The following is a 24402-nucleotide window of genomic DNA, read 5'->3' as shown; positions in this document are numbered from 1 at the left end:
GAGCAGATTGGAATGGAATAAAATATTTCGGAAAGAATCTTAGAGAGCATGGGAAAGCCTGGTTGCATTAAACTTTTGTTTCATATGCGTACGTGTGAGTTCCCTGTCAAGACGTAAAACGTATTTCTTTCTTTGGACCACGACCAAAAGGCATAAAAGCCACCGGTCCAGGCCTCACTGCACCCATGGGCACAGCAGGACAGGAAATGCAGAGGGAGCCACCTCGAGGGGGATTGTTAAGCCCCCCTTTTGTTCTGCTCCCCCAGAGAACCCTCCCTGAAGTCCCCCAGCCTAACCTGTACCTGCACGATGCTGCTGATGACCATGGGGAGAATGTTCAGGGGAAAACGGAGGATGTTGAACAAGGCCAAGGACACAAAGGCTTTCTGGGCATCCAGGACGTTGTGCTCGCCGGTGGTCACATAGACCGCAAATGTACACAGGGCCACCTGGAAGCAGAATGCCCGTCACTGACTGTGTCCTGGAGTCAGAGTCAGAATCTAGGAGAAGTTACATGCCCCCAGCCATGGGTTCAGGCCTTCCCCATGGCAGGTGCGATCGCATGGGGCTGGAGGCAGCAGAAAACGCCCAAGACAACGTCTAGCACACGACAGGCACTCACCAAACACTCAGAGAATGAACACAATAAATGAATGACCGGGAGCCAAAATTACCATCCTCTCCCACCCACTTCCTCTGAGGCATGAGGGATTCCTCAAAACACAGAAGTATAATCACACCTCCGGGCCTTTACGTTTGCAGTGTCCTTTGCCTAAAACAACCTTCCCATCCAGGTGGTGGCTGGGTTACTGTGCCTTACCTGCCCCTCCACCTGAAACAGCCCTGCCGTTGCTCCCCATCCTCCTATCCTGGTTTATTGTTCTTCACAGCACCCACCCCCACCTCTTACTATCCTGTTATATGTATTAGCTGTCTGGCTCCCACACTGAAATGTAAAACCCCACAAAGGCAGGGACTCTGTCCTACACACACAGCACAGCTGCATCATTGGTGCCTCGAACAGACCCTGAGACCCAGGAACACTGAATAAGACCTCGGCCAAGTTACCTCCTCTCCCTGTGCCTCAGCTGTCTCATCTGTGAAACAGGGGTGAAGACGGAGAATTAATGTCAATGTTTAAAGTTCCTGCCAGCTTATAAAGTTTTGTGTAATTTTATACCCCCAGGACAGAAAACCTTACTTAAATAAAAAGAAGGAAAAGAAAACAGCCACTAGCCACTCCCTTCCCCACAAAGTCAGACCTGCCTTAAGCCTTGTGACTTTACTGCCTTGCCTAAGTTCCTGGGATTTACTTCCCAGGCAACCAGGTTTGGGCTCATTGTAGAGAGAGGGGCACGCCACTTCCCTCACCAGGAGGAATGAGGGAAGCCCTGAATGATCCAGGGCCCGGCTGCTTGGTGTAGAGGGGAGGGAAAAGATCAGTGGGTGAATTTCTGTGCCTCGCCCTCACTGCTGGGGACAGAGCAGTGCCAGGTGTCACCAGGGGTGGGAAACCACAGGCGTCCCACAAGGGCGTCTGGTACCTGCTACCAGAAGCAGTCTGGGAAACCTCGGACCTGGCTGATGAACAGAAGCTCCCAGTCCCATGCTAGCCCCAGACTCCCAGAGCCACTGGGGTCAGGGGACATAACTGGGCCCAGGGCAGAGAGCTGGAAGTCAGGAGATTCAAGTTGAAGCCTCTGGTGTGTCTGTGGTTCGGTATATTTTCAGGGTCTCAGCTGCCTCATTTCTCTGCTACCCATTAGAAGGTTGTAAAGCTTAAAAATTAAAACCGTAAGTTTGGCCACGTATCAGCTGGGTGTGCCACCCCACTCCTCCAAGCGAGCCTCCCTCTAGAAAGCAGGGATCCTGATACCCTTTGCAGAGCTGCTGCGGCAGGAAGTCAGGCACTTAGGTGGAGTGCTTAGCACAGTGCCCAGGGCACAGCAAAATGCAGCATGTATATGGCAGCTGTTTTTATTTGTTACAGGACTCAGTCTAAACTCCTTGGATGGTTCTCCCAGAGAGTCTATAAACCAGTCCCAAGAGCAAGGCCCCGGGGAGCCAAGCTGGTTCCTGCTCTGGCTCTGACACTAACAAGCTGGGTGACCCTGTGGCAAGGCACAACCACGTGCCCGGCTCCATGACCGGGAGGGTGGCCAGGCACTCAAAAAGCCACCGACACCTGCTCCCTGGGAGGCCTGCACACCCTGGCTCCCCTCTCCCAGGCAGCAACCTCTTGTCCTAAGGTGCTCTTCACTCGAAACTCCCCAAGTACATCACACAAGGGAAGAGCGTTTGGCCATAAAAAGGAATGAAGCAGTGACACACACAGTGTGAAGGACCCTGAAACAAGGCATTACGTGGAAGCAGGCAGACGCACAAGGCCACACAGCCATGCGACTCCATTTGAATGAACTATCCAGAATGGGCAAATCCGCGGAGACAGAAAGTGGAGTAGTGGGCGCCGGGGCTGGGGCGTCGGGGGAATGGGGAGCGACTGCCAATGAGGGTTTCTCTCTGGAGCGATGGAAGTGTTCTGGAGTCAGATAGTGGTGGCAGTTGCGCAACCTTGTGAATATACTAAACGGTGCTGCGTTTTACACTTAAAAATGGTGAATTATACTGCAATAAAAATAAATAATTTTTTAAAAACCCACCTCACCAAAGTCAGTGTGCTTTGCTTACTGTAGCAGCTAAGCCGCAGGGCCCGCACTGTCCGGCCTCCTCTCCTACCGTTCTCCCGCTCGCTCCCTCTGTTCCAGCCCCACCGGCCTCCACGGTCATTTCTGCTCTGGGGTAGGCAGAGCCCAGCCTCAGGGCCTGGTCCACTCACTCTTTCCTCCCCCCGGCAGGCCCCTCACCTCCATCAGGTAAAGACTCGAGTGTCGCCTTCTCAGTCAGGTCTTCGGTCGTCCTAGGGAAAACTGTAAAACGGATGCCCTCCCCATAGCTCTAACCTGAATCTTTTTTCCCCACAGCACCTACGACAGTTTGGCACACTCTATGATGTATTTATTATGCCTATTGTTTACCGTCTGTCTCTCCCAGTTAGAATGAATGAACACTCCATGAGGGCAGGGAACTCTGTGGTGTTCACTGCTCTATCATGGGTGCCTGGGACAGCACCTGGACCAGGGCAGGTACTTAGGTAATGTGTGTGGGTGGGTGCAGAGATGGATAGATAGATGGGTGGGTGGGTGGGTGGGTGGGTGGATGGACTTGCCTGAAGGCAGGAGGGCATATACTCAGATGTATCTCTTCAGCAGTGGAGAAAACCAGGCCTCAAGCATCTCACCACCAGACCACGCCAGCTCCCTTGGCCCACTGACGGGGCCTGCCAGCAGCACAGGGCACAAGCAAAGAGGGGGTATCACCACGTAGCCCCTGTCAGACCCACAGACCTGGCTTTTCCAGGAAGCAGGGGTCATTCATTCATCCGTCAGTTACTAACTGAGCACCTACTGTGTGTCAGGCACTGTGTGCTCTGAGGTGAGGCAAAAGGAGATCCTGATGTTATCGGCACCCTGAGTTCTTGTGATTTCTCAGGATGGAAATCAAGAGATCACCAGAAACTGACATACTGCCTGGTGCATTGGTCAGGAACCAAACCCAGGAGGCAGGTGAGAATCCTACCACTGAACCACCCTGGGTTCTTGGGAACTCCTGAGATAGAAATCAAGAGAGTTCCCGATAAAGTAGTACTTAGGTGAGAGGTTTATTATATATAGTTTGTGCACCAAGGGAGAGAGCATCTAAAGGGAAAAAGAAATGTTGCTCTCTGAACAAAAGCTAGGGAACATTTTTAGATAAGCTGAGGCAGGAAAGATGACATCAAAGTGTGATATCTAAATATATAGAGGTGGGAACTCTTTGGTGTTTGCGTGGTTAACTACATGTTTCTTCATCAATCTCATTAGCATATTAAATCTCCACCCAGGGGGGTGTTTTTTAGTATTTAAATAAGGGAAGTTCACTGAAAGGACAGTCTATGTTGCTAGCACACATGCATGAGTGACCACCAAAATAAATCGTGCAGATAGCAATGTCCTTCAGTCTAGCTGCTAACTGGCCGTAAGAAGGAAAGCTTTGAGGCAATTAATGGGTCCCTGGCTTCCTGCCAGCTGGACCCAGGGAGTAGCCTGCCTATCTCACTGAGACTCACAGCCTAGTAGGAAATAGGTACTAGCCAGGTTCTCTCTATCAGGGGGTGTTTAGAAGTGTGTGAAGGTGACTGGGTAGCAGGTGGTGGGGACCTAGGGTTGGCTACCATGCTGTAATGGGTGAGAGTAAAGAATGAGAGAAATCCTTCACAAACAACAAAGAACTGTCTCACTCTAAGTGCTAACAGTGCCACCACTGAGAACTACAGCAAATGACTGAACTATCGACACCAGCCCAACCCCCAAAATAACCTGACATCTCTTTGTGTGGACATCTGTTCTTCCTACCTGCCCAGTATCAATTCCGCTGGTGCTGGTAAGAACACCTCAATTTTTCTTTGGGGAAATGAACCTCCCCCAATCTCAGTCTATGAGCTTCAGCCACAGATGAATGGCCCATACTCCACCCCAAACTCATGACCAGGCAGGGTCAATCCAAGCTTCCTGTCTCCCTGGCTTTAGGGATTCAGGATAAGCGTGTAGCCAAGTAGAATCAACAAGACTCAATCTCACAGCTTTGTAGGAACTGACAGAGAAAGGAGGGTTCTCTCCTCATAGGAGGTAACAGGACCAACTGTAACTGCATGGCGAGCACATGTCTGACAAAACCAAGAAGAAAGCAGAGCTAAGAGATGGATACGGATCATTGGAGCACCTAGATGCAGCCATGCCTGAGACCCTCACCACACTTAAAACCAGCACTTTCCTAGACTTTTCAGTTTTTTAACTTGAAAATCTCTCTATTTCACTCTAGTCAATCTGAATTAGGTTTCTGCCTCTTGCAAAGAGTTCCTGACTAATAGTTTCCTCAAATATTTCATTCATTCACTTATTCAATCATTCCTCTACCTACACTTACAGAGTGTGCACCATTTGCCAAGTCCCCTGTGTTCTAGGGATACAAGAAAAAAAACATGATGTCCATGTATGATCTGATCAGTGGAGAATTACAACAGATAACTACCATCTGGAATGATAATTATCTAATGAAGGGAGATATAAGGCAAGTAGAAGGTAAGAAGTGCACAAATCTTCCAAGGCAGAAAATGTTAAATATTGCTGGCTGCCTGGAGATGCTATTTTAAGAAAAGTGCATTAAGTGGACATGATAAATGCCAGGCTCTGTACTCCAGAAAAACAGTCCCATCAATCCCACTACATGGCATCCCCACTCCTGTCTGACCTCCCCAGGCCTCTGTCTTCCATCACACCTACCCGTGGGTAAACACCTCATCATCCTTGAAGCACAGGAATTCACCAGTGAATGTGCAAACACCTTCCAAGGAAACTGAGGGCTACATATTTTATCCTAATGTAGTCAGAGGTTTTGGTGTCTCAGCCATGGCCCAGGGCCCAGCTGACACCCAGGCTCATCTGTTTCACGCCCAACAGCTCAACAAACTCCATCACCCACCCCAAAACTGAGCCGCAGATTCAAGGTCAAGCCAGTCCCACGCTTAAGCATCTCTTGCTGCAGCTTCCTAATAGAGACCAGGGCGGGAGATAATAAATGAAGAGTCAGCACGTTCAGGTGACAAGCTGGAAACTCAGTCTGGTCAGAGGATCTAATGTGCAGGGGAAAGGGTTATGGGAAAAGGAGCCCCTGTCCTAAGAGCACACAAACCATAGACTAAACCCTGACACTTGCTCCTCTGACTGACAATCTTTTCCTATTAGAAAAAAAAGTAATTCAAACACCTTGGAGTTCTGAATGATTGCTATCACTTGTATAAAAGTAACTAAAAGAGATATATAAGTTTAATGACATTACTTGTGCAGAGTCACTGTTATGCTGTATATGTAGGCTTTCTCTGTAAATACACAGAAGCCGCCAGGCTTGGGGGCAGGGTGCACATTTCCATGTCTGGAGACTATTTTGTCCCAACTGGAGAGGTGGAGGGACAGGCACCACTTGGCATCGAGAGGACAGAGGTCAGGAGTGTTGCTAAGCACTGTACAATGCAGGGGACAACCCCCACACCAAACAGACAAAGAATGATCGGGTCCCGAGTGTCAACAGCACGGAGGTCGCAAAACCCTGCTGCAAGTCCTTTAGGACAGCTTTAACCATTTTTACCATGGCAATGCATGGCTGTTTTTAAAACAAAATGTATCACATATACAAAATACAACTACTAGTTACAAACATGTAAAGACTATTTAACAACTTAAAGAAAAACCGCCCTGGCTGGTGTGGCTCAGTGGATTGAGTGCCAGCCTGCAGACCACAGGGTTGCTGGTTTGGTTCCTGGTCAGGGCTAGGGGTGCAAGAGTGGCAACTGATCAATGTTTCTCTCTCTCTCTTCCTCCTTTCCCCTCTAAAAATAAATACATATTTTTTTAAAAAGAAAATAATGAAATGAACATGCTATACAATTACCATCCAGAGTTATATTGCTTTTACTTTTAAAACTCAAAAAGGGGTGTCAAGTACCTGGGGACGGTCGGGGAGACTGGAGTGTGAACAGAATGAGACAGCAGAACCTCCTAACCCAGAATGCTGGAGTGTTTGAGCTGCAAGGGGGGGTCTTAGGAACACAGAGTCCCAGAAGAGCGAAGAGATGCCAAGTCTCTTCTCGTGCCAACTCCGGGCAGTTGACACTGGTCACCTGGAGTGCTGCTCAAACAGAACTTGGTGGGAGGGAACACCCCAGCTGACTGTGGATGTCTGGTGTGGGCGGGGGACGTGGGGCAGGGCAGGGCAGGGCAGGGCCCTGTATGTGACATCTCTGCAGCCTAACCCCTTCATATGTGAAAACCCAGAGGCAGGGAGGCAGGATGACTGGCTTCGGGTCCTGATGTGAGCGGGCAGCAGAATTCAGCAGCTGTCCTGACTCTCAGAAGAACATTCCATTCTGGGCTCAGCATCCTATGGCCTGTGGTCCACATCTGTTGTCTGGCCCTTGAGCTTAGAATGGCTTTTACATTTTTAAATTATTTTTTAAATCAAAATAATAATACTTTATGATGCAAAAATTATATGAATTCAGTGTCTATAAATAAATTTTTATGGGAACACAACCACAACCATTCATTTATGTATTATCTGTGGCTACACTAAGTAGTTGTGATAGAGACCATATGGCTCAGAACACCTACAACACTTACTAGCTGGTCCTGCACAAAAAGTCTGCTTACTCCTACTTTTTCTCATTGTTTCTCAAACTGCCTGAGGGGAGGCTGCCAAAATTCAGATTCTGTTTCACCTGGTCTGGGGTGAGGCCTGAGGGTATGCATTTCTAATATGCAAGCAGGTAATACCACTCTGGTTGTGAGCCACACTGAAGAGTGGGGATTTACTCCAATGGTTCCCAAAGTGTGTACCCCAAACCAACAGCATCAGTAGCACCTGGGAACATGCTAGAACTACTAACACTCAGGCCCTACCCAGACCTACTGGACCTGAAACTGTGGGTGGGGCCCAAGGAGCTATGCCTGAGCAAGCCCCCCAGCGGATCCCAATACCCCCTCAAGTGTGGGCATTGCTGCTTTTCCCCACACTGCCTAGCCGGAGGGTTCCAACTCTGAAGACAGTAAGCTGAGCCTAATAAAATCCAGTGTCAGAATGAATACACTTCGGCAAACACTGAAAACACAGGCGCCCTAGCTGGTGTGGCTCAGTGGATTGAGCACTGGCTTGCCAAACGAAAGGTCACTGGTTCAATTCCCGGTCAGGGTACATGCCTGGGCTGTGGGCCAGGTCCCCAGTTAGGGGCCTGAGAGAGGCAACTGATCGATGTTTCTCTCCTTCACATTCTCCCTCCCCTCCCCTCTAAAAAAATAAATTAAATCTTTAAAAAAAAAAAAGGCAGGAGCTTCCCTAAACATTCTACCTGCAATTCAGCTGTGGTGAAGTAAATGTTAGTCTAAAAGAAACTTATGAAAATGTGAGCTTTTAGTTCATAGAACTTCCCATAAGAATATATATTTGCTGATATAGCTAAGTAATAATCATTATTAGCGCAACATTTTAAGACATAGTTAGAATACCAAGACAGAAGGGAAAACACAAATATGGGCACCATCTGAAATCATCCTTAACCATTCTTAGCTATCAACTGTGCGTGGTCCATCTCCACACGGCCTCTTGGTCTGGGACCATCTTTGTAAAACAGTGGCTTGCACTGCCGTCTTTAAAGTTTTCAAAGCTAGCCAGCCTGGGAGAGACCCACTAAACTACCCCAAACCATGCATATTGGAACATTCGCTGCAGCGTGGGTCATAAGAGCAGAGTAAGAACCACCCTAAAGAGCCGGGCCTGGGAGACAGGAAAGCCAGCTGTGGCACACCTACACACTGCACAGGCACTCGCTGACACGGACAAGGCGGGTCCAAGCAGGAACCAAGGTTATACAGTTAAGTCTAAAAAGGTCTAGAACACTGGAGTATGACTCCACTTCAATATATTAAAACTATTCTTTAAATATCCAAATACATAAATATTTTTTCTGAAAAGATACATGAAATCGTCACTTCAGAGGAGAGGGACAGATGGGAGGAAAGACAACTTATTTTTCATTTTATAACTTTCTGTATGGTTTGAATTTTTTTTTTTTTACAATCAATGACAAATATTTGTTGGGTGCCAAGTTGCACTATTTTAGGCACTGAGGATAGAGCAGTGAACAGAAAAGACAAAATCCCTGCCTTCCTGGAGCTGACACTCCAGTGGAGACACAATAAATGAAACAATTAAGTAAATTTTGGAGTGTGTTTGGCATTGCCACTCAAAGTGTGGTGCACAGGTCACGGCCAACACAAGTTTGTGGCCAGTCAGCCACAGGGAAGGACCTGACACCGTAACATAGCTCAGCTACGGCACTGAGCACGCAGTTTGGTTCAGCGGACACTTGTATGCTTAGCAAGACTTTCTCAATGAAGGACGCAGAGAGTGCGGGTGGACGTTCTGGGGCAAACGCCTCATTTCACAGGGAACCTGTAAAAACAGTTCCTGAACTGGCTGCTTTGAGTACCCTGGGTTGGAAACTCCTAAATGTGATGAATAAAATAAAGGATGTGGATGTGTGCGACAATTTTAAAGGGAATAATAGAAGAAGACCTTGTTGGAACAGTGACATTTTGAAAATACTTAGGTATGAAAACAAAACAAAACATAAAATAATATGGGCCAAGATAGATCTGGCTTCACTCACCAGGAAAGGTGTGCAGACCCAGGTGAAGGTCCCCACAGCTGCCAGGTAGGCAGACTTTTTCAGCACCTTCAGCTCCTCCTGCCTGATGGCCAGCACCTTGTCTTTGAACGCCAGCTCCCAGGCATAGAGCTTGAGCACTTTGATCCCATTGAGAATTTCATTCATCAGCTTAATCCGATTGTCTTTGCTCTTCATGTGGGCTACCTTCAAAGAGAAGAGCAATCAACTCACATCTGGGGCTGGCCCACTCACTCCTGGCCCTGGTGGCAGACCATCACTCCACACCCCTACCCACTAAAGGGCCTTCCTAAGGGTGCAAAAACTGAGCTGACCCTGCAATTGCATGAACCCTACTGCTGACCTGAGAGCACTCCAAGGAACTCCTATCAATGAGAAAAAAACCTGCTTCGAAGCACATTAAATTAGACACAAAGAAACCTATTAGATCAAGGAATAGAGGCAAGAAAATCCTTCAGGTATCCAGGGAAGAAGCGGGGACATGGTTCCTACTCCGAAGATCCAAACATGAGAGAAATCATATTGGGTTTTTCCCTTCTGCTTTGTTATTTTCTTTATAAATTTGCAGCCAGGCATGGTTGTTTACAATACCGAAGTGTTCCTACAACAGCCAGAACTGGTTCCGACCCCTGGGTACCTGCACCATACATTGTTAAACATTTCTAATAGCATCTGGCTCTTTCCACACACCAGGCACTTTCTGAGCACTTTACATGCATTTAGTCATTTAATGCTCATGAGAACCCGATTATTGAATGCTACGGTCATGACTGGGGCACAGACGAGGACACTTTAAGAAGCCGTTTCAGAGGCAGGCCTACTTCCCTGCTCAGGGAAGCCTACATATCAAGAGGATAAAAGCGGATACAGCCACAAGCCCCTTCCTTGCCTGTCCTCTCTTGCCATCCCCCCCCCACTCCTGCCTGAGGAGGCCTCATTCCAACAGGCCCACGTCCTGAAGCCATCTCTTCTAAGGCATCATCGGTGAGGTCAGGCCCTCCTCTTTGAAATGCCATAGGCACTTCATAAATAGCCAACAGCCGTTGACATGGGAGCAGAGAAAAAACTCTGGCCCGTCTCTGCTGTGGACCATTAGGCACCAGTTCAAGAGAATGAAGTCAGGCTGTGGCATGCTCAAGATCCCCAAGGCATGGGGACGACATCAGGCTGCCAAACAGGCCCGTTTGTGTAAAATATATGTGGTGACAATACAAAAAATATGTAAAAGATTTAAAAAACAGCCCCCCCCCCAACACACACACAATGTAACTATTTAACCAGATCTCTACATTAATGCATAGAAAGTCCTAGAAGAATTTGCTTCACGGTGTTCACTGCAGTTGAGGATAGGAAAGGGGACGTCCCCTTTTAATCTATAAACCTTTGTTTTGACATTTTTTAAATAATGAGAAGGCATTCACTCTGCTACTTGGGTATTTAGAAACTTAAAAAATACAAAGTGTCTCTGAAACTAAAGAGTTGACCACTGCACCTAGCATAAGGTAAGAGGGGGAAAGTAGGGGTAATTTTTGCTTACCCTTAAAAACACACACACGAATACATTCCTGGGAAATAAGGAATTTCTTGGAGGATCACAAACATGCTTCCAGTCCCTGGCTCACTAAGTCTAATGATTTTAGGAGCTCACAACGTGGGCTGCCCGTTGTAATCACCGGGGAAGCTTTAAAGACTCCGGAAGCCCAGGTCCTACCCATATTAGTTGAATCAGAATCCCAGGAGTGGAGTCTGGACATCAGTATTTGTTAAAGCTCCTCAGGGGATCCCAACAGGCATGCAAGGCCGAGAACCCCACATCCTGAGCAGAAGGAACTCAGCTAAAACCCACATAGAAAGACCACAGGTCAGGGCCCAGCCCGGAGTCCTGTGGAGACAGAGAGCCTACCTGGTAGGTCTTGGTCTTCATGGCCATGAAAGCATTGAGGGGAACCATGAGGATCATCACAGCCACACCAGCCAGGACGGAGGGGCCCAGGTTCTAAGGGAGGAAAGAGAACAAAGGCCTTCACACAGGGCTTCCCCAGGCCGAGCCTCCCCGCCCCGACTCTGCAAGTTTGCTGTAGTTATGTTACTTTAACCCAACAACGGGCTGTTAAATCAGATATATTCCTGACCATCTCAGGGGATGCCACAACCCCTTTAAGATTATGCAGGTCCATGACCCTTTATTGGAACCCTTGGGACCAGATAAGTTTTGCAAATTTGAACTTTAGAATTTTAGAAAGGTAATAAGGTCTTGAGCAAAAAACAGTTAACACAGCCAGCCTGAGGATTTACCTTGTGTGAAGGTCTGCTTACAAACCTGGCCCTTGGCTGCATGTGGGAGCTCGGGTTTGGGGGAGGGTTCCCACATTCTCAGAACTGATCCAACCAGCTCCCTGTGCCTAAACTGTTGGTACAAACAATATGGTGTGTGCTGAACCCCCTTTTCCTTCTGGAAGTCTGGGAGCTTGGCAAGTGCCAGGCAGAGGCTGACTATGTGACCAGCCCCCGACAAAAACCCTGGACTCCAGGTCTCTACCGAGCTTCCCTAGGTGGCAACACTCCCCACGAGCTGTCACACCTGGCTGCTGGGGAGTCAAGGGCATCCTGTGTGACTCCATGGAAAGGATGCTTGCAAGCCTGTACCTAGTTTCCCCCAAAACTTTGACCCTGCAGCTCAGCCCTCCCCTCAGCCTGCTGTAACAAATTACAGCCCTGCATCCTCCTGAACCATCAACCCGGCATGCACTTGGGGACTCCTGGCACACGGGTATATGCCCTTCGACTGCACCCACCCCCAGCAGGCCCCGGCACAGCACTCCATAATCAAATGCATTGATTTTACAGCAGCAAAATAAGTATATCTGCATGGAGAGAAACAATCAAGGTTATAAATAGTTCATATCCATTCAGGTCAAGATTTGCCACCAGATAAGTTAAGAAAAACTCTGGATTTTCATAGCTGTTTGAATGAGATTTACAGATAAGAGGTTGTAGATTTTTTCTCGTCCCATTGGCAGACTACAGTCTCTGAGCGGTTGATAGGAGGTGACAATACAGATCTGTATCTTCCAAATTCCACAAATACACGGAGACCGCCTGAGAAGTTGGCCCTGTGTGGATTTACTTAGCTGAAACACAGAGATGGAATTATAGGGCCGTGTGCTTCTTTTTCCCCTTACGCATTCAGAAAAACAGGAGTGTTAGTCCCTTCCCAGTAGTCACCTGCAAGGGCTCCAGGCCTAGTCCCAAAAACAATACTCCGGTTGATCCAAATGGCTTTGGTGAGGTGAAGATTAATCTACCTTTGAGAACAAAGGTGATTTCTACCAACCAATGAAAGCATTCAGAGTATTGACAGCAAATAGTAGTAACTAAAAGAAACTGAGAACATCTGTGTACCATGCACTGTTCCATAAACATTATCTGCATTAATTTACTCGATTCTCTGTCTCAACATCCCTCTGATAAGAGGTACTGTCATCATCACTGATTTACAGAAGAGGACACTGAGGCTTAGGGACATTAAGAGTTAAGTCATAGAGTGAGCGATGGAATGAGGCAGGATTTAATAAACCCAGGCAGTCGGAGTCCAGAGCCCACGCTGTCACCCACTATCCTACACCATGTTTTTGAGGATCAAAATAGAGAAACCTATTGCTGAACTAAGCCTGTGGTCTCCAACCAATTTCCCCCAAGGGGACATCTGGCAATGTCTAGACACATTCAGGCTGCCATAACTGGGGAGTGAGGAGAGTTTTGTGTTGTTGGTGTCTTGTGGGTAGCGGCCAGGGATGCTGCTAAACATCCTACACCACGAAGAGCAGCCCCCACAACCGACAACTAACCGGCCCCAAATACCAATAATACATTCACCAACCCCCACTGAAACAAAGCAATTTTCTTAATAGTTCATAAACCAACCCCAAAGCAATTCTAAAAGAAGTATTCCAAAAATATTTTGCTCACGGCAGCACTTTCTGGGCAAGCAGGTGCCAAAAAGATATTAATTTTGATATCTAAATTCTAGCATTTATTTTCTAAGTTTCATTAAGAGAAACAATTTATAATCATTTGCCACCTGCTCTATAAATACACAAAAACCATAAAATACAGCCAAATCAACAGATAATTTGTGGTGTACCTATTATGCAGCAGGCCCCACTGGGACTGCACCCACAGGTTCCAAAAACAAGACCCTATGAGTCCGTGAGTAGCTAACAGACTCCCAAGAGAGGAGGGGGTGTTATACTGAGTGTGCAATACACTATTTTAAAAGGTAAAATCAGATGAGTTTCTATACTAAAGCTACTGGGATTCAAAAGAGGAATAAATCCGTTTATGTGAGAAGGAAAAAAATCAGTGGCACTGGTCACAGTCTTGAGGGGTGGATAGCATTTCATCCTTAAAGAGGAAGGATGGAAGGGTGTTCCTGGTGGAAAGAAATGCACATGCAAAGGCTCAGAGGGGGTAAAAGAATAAGGCATGTGACAGGATATGAGCATCTTTGCTCATCATCTTCTGATTTTGGAAACTGCCCCTTTTCTGGTAGAAGGGCTGTCAATCATACCTCCACCCCTTCCACAGTGTGAGGGCTTTGACCTAGGCTGGACAATCAGAGAAACCTATTTTTGGTCTACACCAGTCATCCCCAACCAGACAGGACTTTGCCAGGCCAATCAGAATGCTCCCTGGGGCTCTGGCTAAGGTAAAGAGTAGTGCTATCTGTAAAAGTAATACAAGCCCAAAGCTATAAAAGCCACTTAGGGAAATCCCATTGGAAATAAGGTCAATTGGCAGGAAAACATGACTAAAAAATGATTAAAGAGCAAAGCTAAGTCCCTGCAGCATTCCTTGAACTCCTAGATCCAACCATGTCTGAAGTCCCTGGACTTTTCAGTTACACGCATGCACTCCCAAAATTGCCTTTATTTGCTTAGGCTATTTTTAAATTGTGGGATTTTTTTTTAATTTTTAGGAAAATGTACTCAGATGTTGCAATTATGCCTACAGCCATAACACTGGATGTTGTAATCCTATCTGCCTCAAACACAAAATTGCATCAAGAGATCTCCAAGGAGCCCTAGACAGTGTGACTCAGTTGATTGGAACGTCATTCTGTAAACCAAAAGGTCGCTGATTCAATTCCCAGTCAGGGCACAGGACTGGGTTTCAGGTTCTGCCCCCAGCCACAGTGCATACGGGAAGCAACTGGCTGATATCTCTTTCACATCAGTGCCTCTCTCTCTCTCTCTCTCTCTCTCTCTCTCTCTCTCTGTCTGTCTGGAATCAACTAATATATCCTCAGGTGAGGATTAAAAAAGAGAGAGAGAGATCTCCAAGGAACCAGAGGGGCAGAAAAAGTGTTGTTGCCTGAAACAGGGGAAGCTCTAACCATCTTATTACTCAGCAGACATTGGGAGTGAACTCTAGTGCAAATATTTTGAATGTAGTGCCTTCTTTCTACCCTTTCCACTTTTCCCAACTCGATTTTTTAGTTTCTTTTTTTTTTTCTTTTATTCCCATCTGTCCACAACCCCCCTTTGGCAACTATCAGCTTGTTCACTGTAACTATGGGTCTGTTTCTGCTATTTTATGGGTCATGTTCTACTATTTTAGATTCCACATCTAAGTGAAATCATACAGTATTTGTCTTTCCCTGACTTATTTCCCTTAGCATAATACCCTCTCAGTCTATCCATTATGTCACAAATGGCAAGAATTCATTCTTTTTTATTGCCAAATAATATTTCATTGTGTACCCATTCATTTAGATTGCTCTTATATCTTGGTTATTACTACTAATGCTACATGGAACGCAGGAGTACAAGTACCTTTCCAAATTAATGTTTTTGTTTTCTTTGCATAAATATCCAGAAGCACAATTGTTGGGTTATAAGGTAGTTCTATTTTTAATTTTTTGGACCCTCCACACTGTTTTCCACAGTGGCTGCACCGATTTACACTCCCACCAATGGTGCACAAGGGTTCCCTCTTCACATCCTCATCCACACCTGTTATTTGTTGATTTATTAACAGTAGACATTCTGACAGGTGAGACAATATCTCACTGTGGTTTTAATTTGCATTTCCCTGATGATTAGTGATGTTGAACATCTTCTAACAGGTCTATTCGCCATTTTTATGTACTCTTTGGAGTAATGTCTGTTCAGGTCCTTTGTTTTTTTTGGTGTTAAGTTGTATGAGTTTCCTCATATATTTTGGATATTAATCCTTTATTGGATTAATATCATTTGGAAATATCTTCTCCCATTCAGTAGATTATCTTTTGTTTTGATTTCCTTCACAGTACAAAAGCTCTTTAGTTTGATATAGTTCCATTTCTTTATTTTTTCTTTTGTTGCCCTTGCCCCAGGAGGCATGTCCAAAAATATATTGCTTTCTTTTTGTTTCTGTTTGCATGGAATATTTTTTTCCATCCCTTCCTTCTCAAGCTGTATGTGTCTTTCAATCTGAACTGAGTCTCTTACAGCCAGCACATCGATGGGTCATGATTTAAAACCATTCAGCCACCCTGTGCTTTTTCGCTGAAGCATTTAACCCATTTACATTTAAAGTAATTATTAATAAGTATGCACTTATCGCCATGTTGTTTGTTGTTTTTAGGTTGTTCTATAGCTGTCTTCTGTTCCCTTTCTTCTCTTCACCTCTTCCCTTATGGTTCACTGTTGCTCTTTAGTGTTCCTTTCTCTTTGCTCTTTGTGCATCTTTTGTAGATTCTTTGGTTTGTGGTTACCATGAGGTTTTTGTACAGGTGGGGCGAAAGGAGGTGTACAGTTGTGAGCATGAGAAACCAAGAGCTTATTCTTGTATCACTATTTATTAATTATTGTATCCTTTTTCATAGGAACTGTAAGCCTACTTTTGCCCTACCTTATCTATCATTCTTTATCTGTAGCAATCTATTTGAAGACAGTAAGTCTGAATATATTTTCTAAGGACCAGGTTTTTACTCCCCCTTCCATGCTTTATGTTATCGATGTCACGTTTTAGATCTTTCTGTGTTGCATATCTCCTAACTGCGTATTTTAGTTTGAGTTGTTTCATACTTTTTTCTTTGGACCTTCATAGTAACCTTTTAAATATCTCATTTGCTGTATTTATTAAATATTTGGCACTACCTGTGAGATTTTTTTTCCTTTCCCATATATTCTTATTTTGGGTTATGGCCATTCCTTTTCTGCTTAAAGAAGACCCTTTAACAGTTCCTGTAAAGCTGATTTAATGGTGGTGAACTCCTTTAGTTCTTGTTTGTCTGGAACACTGCTTTTTCTTCAACAGTGAATGATTGATAACCTTGCTGGGGCAATTATTTTAAGTTGTAGGTTCCTTTCTTTCAGCACTTTCGAGATGTCCCACCACTCCCTTCTGACCTGTAAATTTGCTGATAGTCTCATAAGGTTTCCTTCATATGGAACTCATTTTCCTCTTGCTGCCTTCAAGACTGTCTCTTTAATTGTTGCCATTTTAATTACAGTACGTCCTGGTGTGGGCCTCTTTGGGTTCATCTTATTTGGAACTCTTGGTGCTTTCTGGTCCTGGATGTCTGTGTCCTTTCTCAGGTTAGGAAAGTTTTTAGCCATTATTTCTCCAAATGGGCTTTCTATCCCTTTCTTTCTTCTCCTTCTGGGAACCCCTATGATGCAGATGTTAGTATGCTTGATGTTATCCCAGAGGTCCCTTAGACCATGCTCATTTTTTTTTAATTCTTTACCTTTTTGCTTTTCTGACTGGTTGACTTCCACTAGGGTTTCAGGTCTTTGATACACTCTTCTGTGTAGCAAATTTGCTGTTCATTCCTCCTAATATATTTCTTCATTTCAGTTATTGTACTCTTTGGGCCTGCTTTCTTCTTTCCTTTCTCTTTGTTGTTCTCCCTAAGTTCCTCTATTCCCCTCTCCAGTTTGTGAGCATCCTTATGACTGTTTCTTTGAATTCTTTATTAGGCAAATTACTTACCTTCACTTCCTTAGGGGTTTTATTTTGGGGTTTTTTCTTAATTCTTTCATTTGAGATTCTTCTGTCTTTTCATTTCGTTTGATTTTCTATGTTTGTTTATACAAATTAGATAAAATAGCTACCTCTCCCAGTCTCGGGGAAGTGGCCTAATGTAAAAGCAGTCTCTGTAGGCTGTGTGTCAGGTGGTTCTGGCAGCCAGTAGGAGCCCAGCAGGTGCCTAAGGCATACAGGGCACTGGCCTAACTAGCTGGAGAGGCTATGGATGGAGAGGACACATGTGTGTAGTAATACTCAGTTGGTCCTGCTTGCTCCCTTTGTTTGGGGCCAAAATGGGCTTGGGTGGTGTGTCCAGAAGCACACTGCAGCAACCTTGTGGGCAGGCCAGAGACCTGGATAGAGCCCCCACCCACCCTATGGAAATGGAGGGGGATATACAAATGGCTCTCTGGCCCTGGCCAGGTGGGTCAGTTGGTTGGAGCATCATCCCACACACCAAAAAAGGTTGCAGGTTCAATTTCCAGTCAGGGAACATACCTAGGTTGCAGGTTTGATCCCCAACTGGGGCACATGCAGAGGCAACCAATCGATGCTTCTCTCTCTTTCTCTCCCCCCTCCTTCCTCTCTCTAAAACCAATAAGCATATCCTTAGATGAGGATAAATTTTAAAAAATTTTAATGGCTTTCTCTGGCCCCTCAGACCCTGGAGAATCCCCACGTACCCCGGAGAGCTCCTGCAGCTCTCCAGTTTGCTAAGTCTCTCTCGTTTGTTACACAAAAGATGGTCTTGTGTAGAAGTGACCTCTGTGAGGGCTCGTGTGCTGGGCAGTTTGGGGAATCCAGCCAGATCCAGGCAGGTGCTGATGGCTCCTGGGGCACTGGCTGGTCTGACCAGAGTGGTCCCAGCAGGAAGGCCAGGTGCATATGGTGACACCTGCTGCTCCTGCTTGCCCCCTTCGTTCAGACACAAATGGCTGTTGGCATTATTAACTGCTGTGGTGACCTTGCAGACAGGCCAAAGCCCAGATCAGAGCCCCCATCAGCCCTATGGAAATGGAGAGGACCTTAGGCAAGGGCACCACCTGCTCCCTCAGCTTCGCTCCCCCAAGGAGAGTCCCTACAGGGCTTCTGTAGCTTCCCAGCCATCTCTATTTAGTCTCTTCATGTTGTTTGCTGTTCAGAAGCTGTTTGTTCTCAGCATACCTTTGCTGATTTATCTGATATATTTCTACCCTTTGCAACCAAGAGATATCTTGACCAACATAATTTAGGACCAGTGAATAAATGGGTAGGTTGGTATGTGGGAGAATACAGTGGCAGAAATATGAAGTGTATGTTGTAGAGTTGTTCATTACATATACTTTCAAGAAAAGATAAATGCAAATACCATTCCACTGAAGGGAACATAAACCTAACAACTGAGGAAAGGAATAAAATATCCAGAAATTGGCTGATGGGTCAGAAAATAAAAAGCAAATGACAGCATAAATACCAGTGAGTTACATGACTTCTTATCATGGACACCAGCTCCCTTGCCCCCACCGCCCACCCATGGAGGTCCCTCCCCACATGACTGGGAACCACATCAAACACACACCAGCCACAGAAGGTAGAGCGCAAGGATGACTTGCAGAGGGGCTGACCAGATCATGTTAATGTACGTGGTCAGGTCCATGAACCTCTGGGCGTCCACAGACATGAGGTTGACGATCTCCCCAACCGTGGAGGATTTTCTGGCAGAATTGGTGATCACCAGGGCCTGTGGGGCAAAGGAGAGGGAAAGAGGGTGAGCGTGGCAGGTGAGGAGCCCAGGAATGCCTCCAGGTGTGTGTGAAGGAAGGAGACTACTCACATGTGGAAAGGCCATTCTTTCCTCCTCCCCTGCCGACTTACCTGCCTTTCCAGCTCATCCATCTCATCACAAAACCCTCACTCTTATTGACGGCACTCACTGCCTCCCTATCTTGAGCTCTTCAATGTGGAAGGGACCATAAAGGTCGCCTCAACTCGGGCTTTGCGCACTGGTACATGTGCACTCACCTCACCTGGGAAGTTTGTTAGCACACTGGCTCTGATTCAGCAGGTCTGGGGCAGGTCCTGAGACTCTGTATTTCTAATGGGTTCCCAGGTGATGCCGATGCTGCTGGTTCCCAGACACACTGAAGAACCAAGAGGCAGGCCAGGGCTTCTCAATGTTGGCATTCCTGGCATTGGAGCCTGAGTCTTTCTTGGTGGGGTAGTCCTGTACATTATAGGACATTTAACAGCATCCCTGGCCTTTCCCCACTAGATGCCCCCACGCCCAGTTATAACAACCAAAAATATCTCCAGACATGGCCAAATATCACCTGGATGCATAAAATCACCCTGGTTCTCAAGCATGGTTTCACAATATTACCTGGGGACTTCTAGAAATACTGATGCCTGGCTCCCACCCTCAGAGATCCTAATTTAGTTGGTCGAGATGAGGCCTGGGCATCAGAAGTTTTTAAACCTCTCCAGGTAAGTCTAACTTGCAGGTGGGGCTGAGAACCAATGATCTAGTCCATTTTTTTCGACTATCCCAACCCATGGGGCCCAAGCGGCGTCCTTGCCCTAGACGCTAAAGAACGTAGGGACTAAGAAGGTAATCCAGTTCCTTTAGGACTGGTGCACAAATGCCTGCTAAGTACTCTGTCATCCAGGGAACAGCCATCCTCTCAGTTCAAAGAGAGAGTCAGAACAAACTCAAACACAGACTATGAACAGCAGAGCAAGGATTTGAACTTGGATTTCCCCAAATCCAACACCACCTAAGAAATTCAACCTCCCGGGGCTGACACGGGAACTTAGGGACATTCTACAGACTCATCCCTGAAATCAGCCTTGCTGAGGCCTAATGCGTAACTGTCAATCCTTGCCACTGGCAGTCACTTAGCCACCCCAGTGCTACTGTTCCAGAAGCTGGGCTTGCAATCCCCATGGTGGTCCCAGAGTGACTGGGTCAAGTCCCTATGGATTCTGAGGCCACAGCAGATGGTAAAGTCAGCTCACTTGCCCACGCCCTGGCCTCACCCACCTTCCGATAGACAGCACCAATGACGGCCGTCTTGATCCTCATGCCGCTGACGAAGCAGATGTGGAAGTACTGGTGCAGCACAAGGGTCTGCAGGCAGGCGCACACAAACAGGAGCACCGTGTAGAAGTAGCCCTGCCAGTCTGGGGCCTTCTTGTCATTCACAAAGCTGATGAGCAATCTAAAAAGGAGCAAGGACAGAGCCCAGAATGACGTCACACCATGCCATGCACATGGAGGGAAAAGCCTTTCGGTTTCAGCATTTTTGACTGTCTCCCAAGCCGCGTGAGGTGAACACTAGTACTTCAAGTTTATAGATGGTGACCTGAGTGTGCAGGCTGCCCATACCAGTCTCACATGACAGGGGGCCTTAGGCTTCTCACCACCCGTTCCATCTCACCACCTGTGAGTCACCCAAAGGTGACCAAATAGAGACCATAAGGGAACAGAGCAGGAAGGGTTAGAGAACAAATGTGTGGCCCAAAGAGTCACACAGAGAGAGGAAACAAAGAGACAGTGAGAGAGAGTAACGGAGGGAGGAAGGGAGATAGACAGAGAAGTGGGGACCTCCTTTCTGACTTTCTGGTTGAGGCTGCAGTTTTCATGTGATCTGGCATGCTCTTCACTTCCTAAGACAATCCTCTATCTTCCCCCTTTTGGCTTCAAGGGGGCATAGTAGGTTTCTGTTACTTGCACTAAATGTGGCCTTAATTAAGATGCTAATAAAGCAAAGCACTAAGCACAGCAGGCAGAGGAAGAGACTGGCTATAAGCCCCCTGGGGCATGCCGCATGACCCCAAGGGAGAGTTAGGAGCATCACAAGAGAAAGGTCAAGGATGTGAAGAGTTGCCCAGCTGGGAGGGAAGAGATCTTACTTCAAGAGCTCCGGGCCGGCAAACATCATAAGGTCGTGCAGGGCCTTGAATAGGAAGCTCATGAGAAAGTAGGGCCCAAAGGTCTTGTAGAGCACCTTGAACAGGGACGGCTCCCGCTCCTTCTGGGGGGACTTGACAATCAGAGCCTCAGCCTCCTCATTCACATCCACCTTGGAGCTCCCTTTGGGCTTGGCGGGGTCGTTGGAGGAGTACACGATCTTCACCGGCTGCCTGGAACATAAAGAAGGTGGGCCCTATGGGGTCTGCCTGAGACTGAGGCCCCCGACTGCAGGAGAGGGCCAGAGAACCTGCATTGCACGGAGGCCTGGCCGAGGTAAAACAGTCATCACAGAGGCAGCTTAACGTGGTGGTTATGAGCATGGACTCAGGATCCTGGCTTGGCCATTGGCCAGTGGTATGACTTCAGGAAAATTCCGTAACCTCTCTAGGCCTTAGTTTCCTTGTCTGTAAAATGGGGATAAGAGTAGGACCAACCTCAAAGGGCTGTTGTAGAAATTAAATGAGTTAAAATACGTGAAGGGCACAGGAAGGTGCCCATTCCAAGCAGATTCAATGCAGCCACTATCAGAATCCCAGTCGGCTTCTTCATAGAAATTGACAAGCTAATCTAAAATTTATATGGAAACTCAAAGGACCTAGAATAGCCAAAATTGTCTGGAAGAAAAACAAAGTCAGAGGATTCACACTTCCCGATTTCAAAACCTACTATTAAACAACCGTATTTAAGGCAGGCATAAGGAGATAGGCATACATGGATCAATGGAATAGAATTAAGAATCCAGAAATAAACCCAAATGATTTTTGACAAGGGTGTCAACACCATTCAAAGAGAAAAGAATAGTCTTTTCAATAAATATTGCTAGAAAACTACGTAATACAAAAATGAAGCTGAATGCTTACTTCACATCATATACAAAAGTTACCTTGAAATGTATCAGAGACCTAGATGTAGAGCTAACACTATAGAATTCTTGGAAGGTAGCATAGGAGTAAATCTTTATGACCTTGGAATTTGGCAATGGACTCTTAGATACAACACCAAAAGCATGGGCAACAAAAGAAAAAAATAGATAAATTGGACTTCATCAAAATCAAAAACAATGATGCTTCAAACGGCACTATCAAGAAACTGAATCCTCACACAGTCTTTGAGAAGTGGGGGGCGGGGTGGGGGGAAGAAAATGAAAGACAACACACAGAATGGAAGAAAATATTTTCAAATCAAAAGTCTGGCCCTGGCTGGTGTGGCTCAGTGGACTGGGTGCCAGCCTGCAAACTAAAAGGTCCCCAGTTCAATTCCCAGTCAGGGTACATGTCTGGATTTCGGGCCAGGTGCCCCGCTGGGGGCATGCAAGAGGGAACCACACACTGATGTTTCTCTTCCTCTCTTTTTCCCTCCCTTCCCCTCTGTCTAAACATAAAATAAATAAAATCTTTATTAAAAAATCTGATAAAGGACTTATAACCAAAGCCCATAACAAATTCTTCCAATTCATTAAGAAAAAGACAACCCAATTTGAAAAGGAGCAAAGAGTATATGCAAATTGCCTGTGAGCATATGAAATGTTACTTACTTAACATCATTAGTCATCAGAGCAATGGAAACCAAAACTACTGTGAGATATTGCTTCACACCTAGGTTGGCTATCATCAGAAAATCAGATAATAACAAGTGTTTGCAAGGAGTAGAGAAATCAAAACCCTGCATGCCCCTGTGGAGTCCCCTCTTTCAAAATAGGATATTGCAGAAATGATAGACCATCTCTTCCAAGATTAGGTTTAGAACACACTGTGGCTTTCGCCTTGTCATCTCTTATAGCATTCGCTCTGGACACTCAGAGGGCCCTCTGGAAAACCCCTACAGTGAGACCTGGCCAGCGGCCAGCACTAACTTGCCAACCACGTGTAACCTGGCAGCAGATCCCGCAGCCCTTGTTGAGCTGTCAGAGGCCTGCAGCCCTGGCCACCATACTGACTGCTATCTCATGAGAAGCCCGGAGCGAGACCACCCAGCTAGGCCACTCCCAGATCCCTGACCCAGAGAGTAAATGTGCACTGTTATTTTATGCTGCTAGGTTTCGGGGTTCACTTGCTGTGCAGTAACATACACATCCCCAGTTCCCATCTACCAAAACGCAGTTAAAGCAACATTCTCAAATGGCAAAACATGGACTCTAAGCTTCATCCCCACCCAGCTCTAATGTTTACAACTTACCGAATTCTTACACAGCACAAGTTCACTGAATAAGCATTCGATTTCAGGGGACTCTTCCTCGTCACATCGATGACACATCTGCCCATCCGGACCACGTGAAACTCTCCCCTGGAAACCAGAGCCTTCCAACCTGCCCTGGCTCCGCCCCCACTCCAAACCGTGGACACTAGTCTAGGCTCTGTCAAGTCCTTCTCCTTCTCCTCTGTGCCCCCTGCCCCAGGAAAGGCCCAGAAACATGGGGGCCATCCTCGACCCCCACCTTCAGGACCTCAGGTCCAATCAGGCGTGGGTCCTGTCCATTCCACTTGCAAGATGTGTGTGGTCATCTGTTCACCCTTTGCAGCTCCACAGCCTCCAACCCATGCAAGTGACCACTGCCAGGACCTCCTCACCACTCCCCACTTCCTCCCCTTACAACTATTTCCCTGTACAGCAGCCAGAGGGATTATCCTAAAAACTCATCATCCTCCTCCAACTCCACTGGTGGCCTCCCACCACACGCCCGGTATAATCTGAACTCTGTGTGAAGCTGTACAATGTCCTGTAGCCACTGTAACAAATGACTACTAACTAAGCGACTTAAAATAACACAAGTGTATCACCTTGTACTTCTGAAGGTCAGAAATCTAAAGTGGGCCTGCAGGGTTGTATTCCTTCTGGAAGCTCTCGGGGAGAATTGGTTTCCCTGCCTCTCTAGCTCCTAGAAGTCACCTCCATTCCTAGGGTCAAAGCCCCTTCCTTGACCTCCAAAACCAGCAGCTCGGCATCTTCTCTCCCTCTCTCTCTCTCTGATCTCCTCTCTGCCCATCTTATAAGGACATTGTGATTATTTGGCCCATGCAATGCACAGCAGTCTCCCCATTTCAAAATCCTTCACTTAATCACACTGCCAGGTCCCTCTGCTGTATAAGGTAACATATGCAAA

The 24402-nt window shown here is 46.5% G+C and overlaps 1 protein-coding gene across 2 annotated transcripts in view; it reads right to left on the bottom strand.

The window, feature by feature from the left end:
* The window catches only part of ABCC1 (ATP binding cassette subfamily C member 1), a 136264-nt gene that overhangs the window by 46337 nt on the left and 65525 nt on the right, over nt 1-24402 (bottom strand). For both annotated transcript variants that reach the window (XM_045819382.1, XM_045819383.1), the window contains exons 8-13: nt 21242-21472; nt 20370-20547; nt 18909-19070; nt 11238-11330; nt 9317-9520; nt 303-449 (exon numbers count right to left, since the gene is read on the bottom strand). In XM_045819382.1, the coding sequence (XP_045675338.1) occupies nt 303-449; nt 9317-9520; nt 11238-11330; nt 18909-19070; nt 20370-20547; nt 21242-21472 (1015 nt within the window). The remainder of the gene's footprint in view (nt 1-302; nt 450-9316; nt 9521-11237; nt 11331-18908; nt 19071-20369; nt 20548-21241; nt 21473-24402) is intronic.

This window comes from Phyllostomus hastatus, unplaced genomic scaffold, assembly GCF_019186645.2.
Source record: "Phyllostomus hastatus isolate PE091 unplaced genomic scaffold, TTU_PhHast_1.1 phas_scaffold_385, whole genome shotgun sequence".
Taxonomy (NCBI): domain Eukaryota; kingdom Metazoa; phylum Chordata; class Mammalia; order Chiroptera; family Phyllostomidae; genus Phyllostomus; species Phyllostomus hastatus.
The sequence above is the reverse complement of the archived record's forward strand: the minus strand, read 5'-3'. Positions and strand labels throughout refer to the sequence as shown.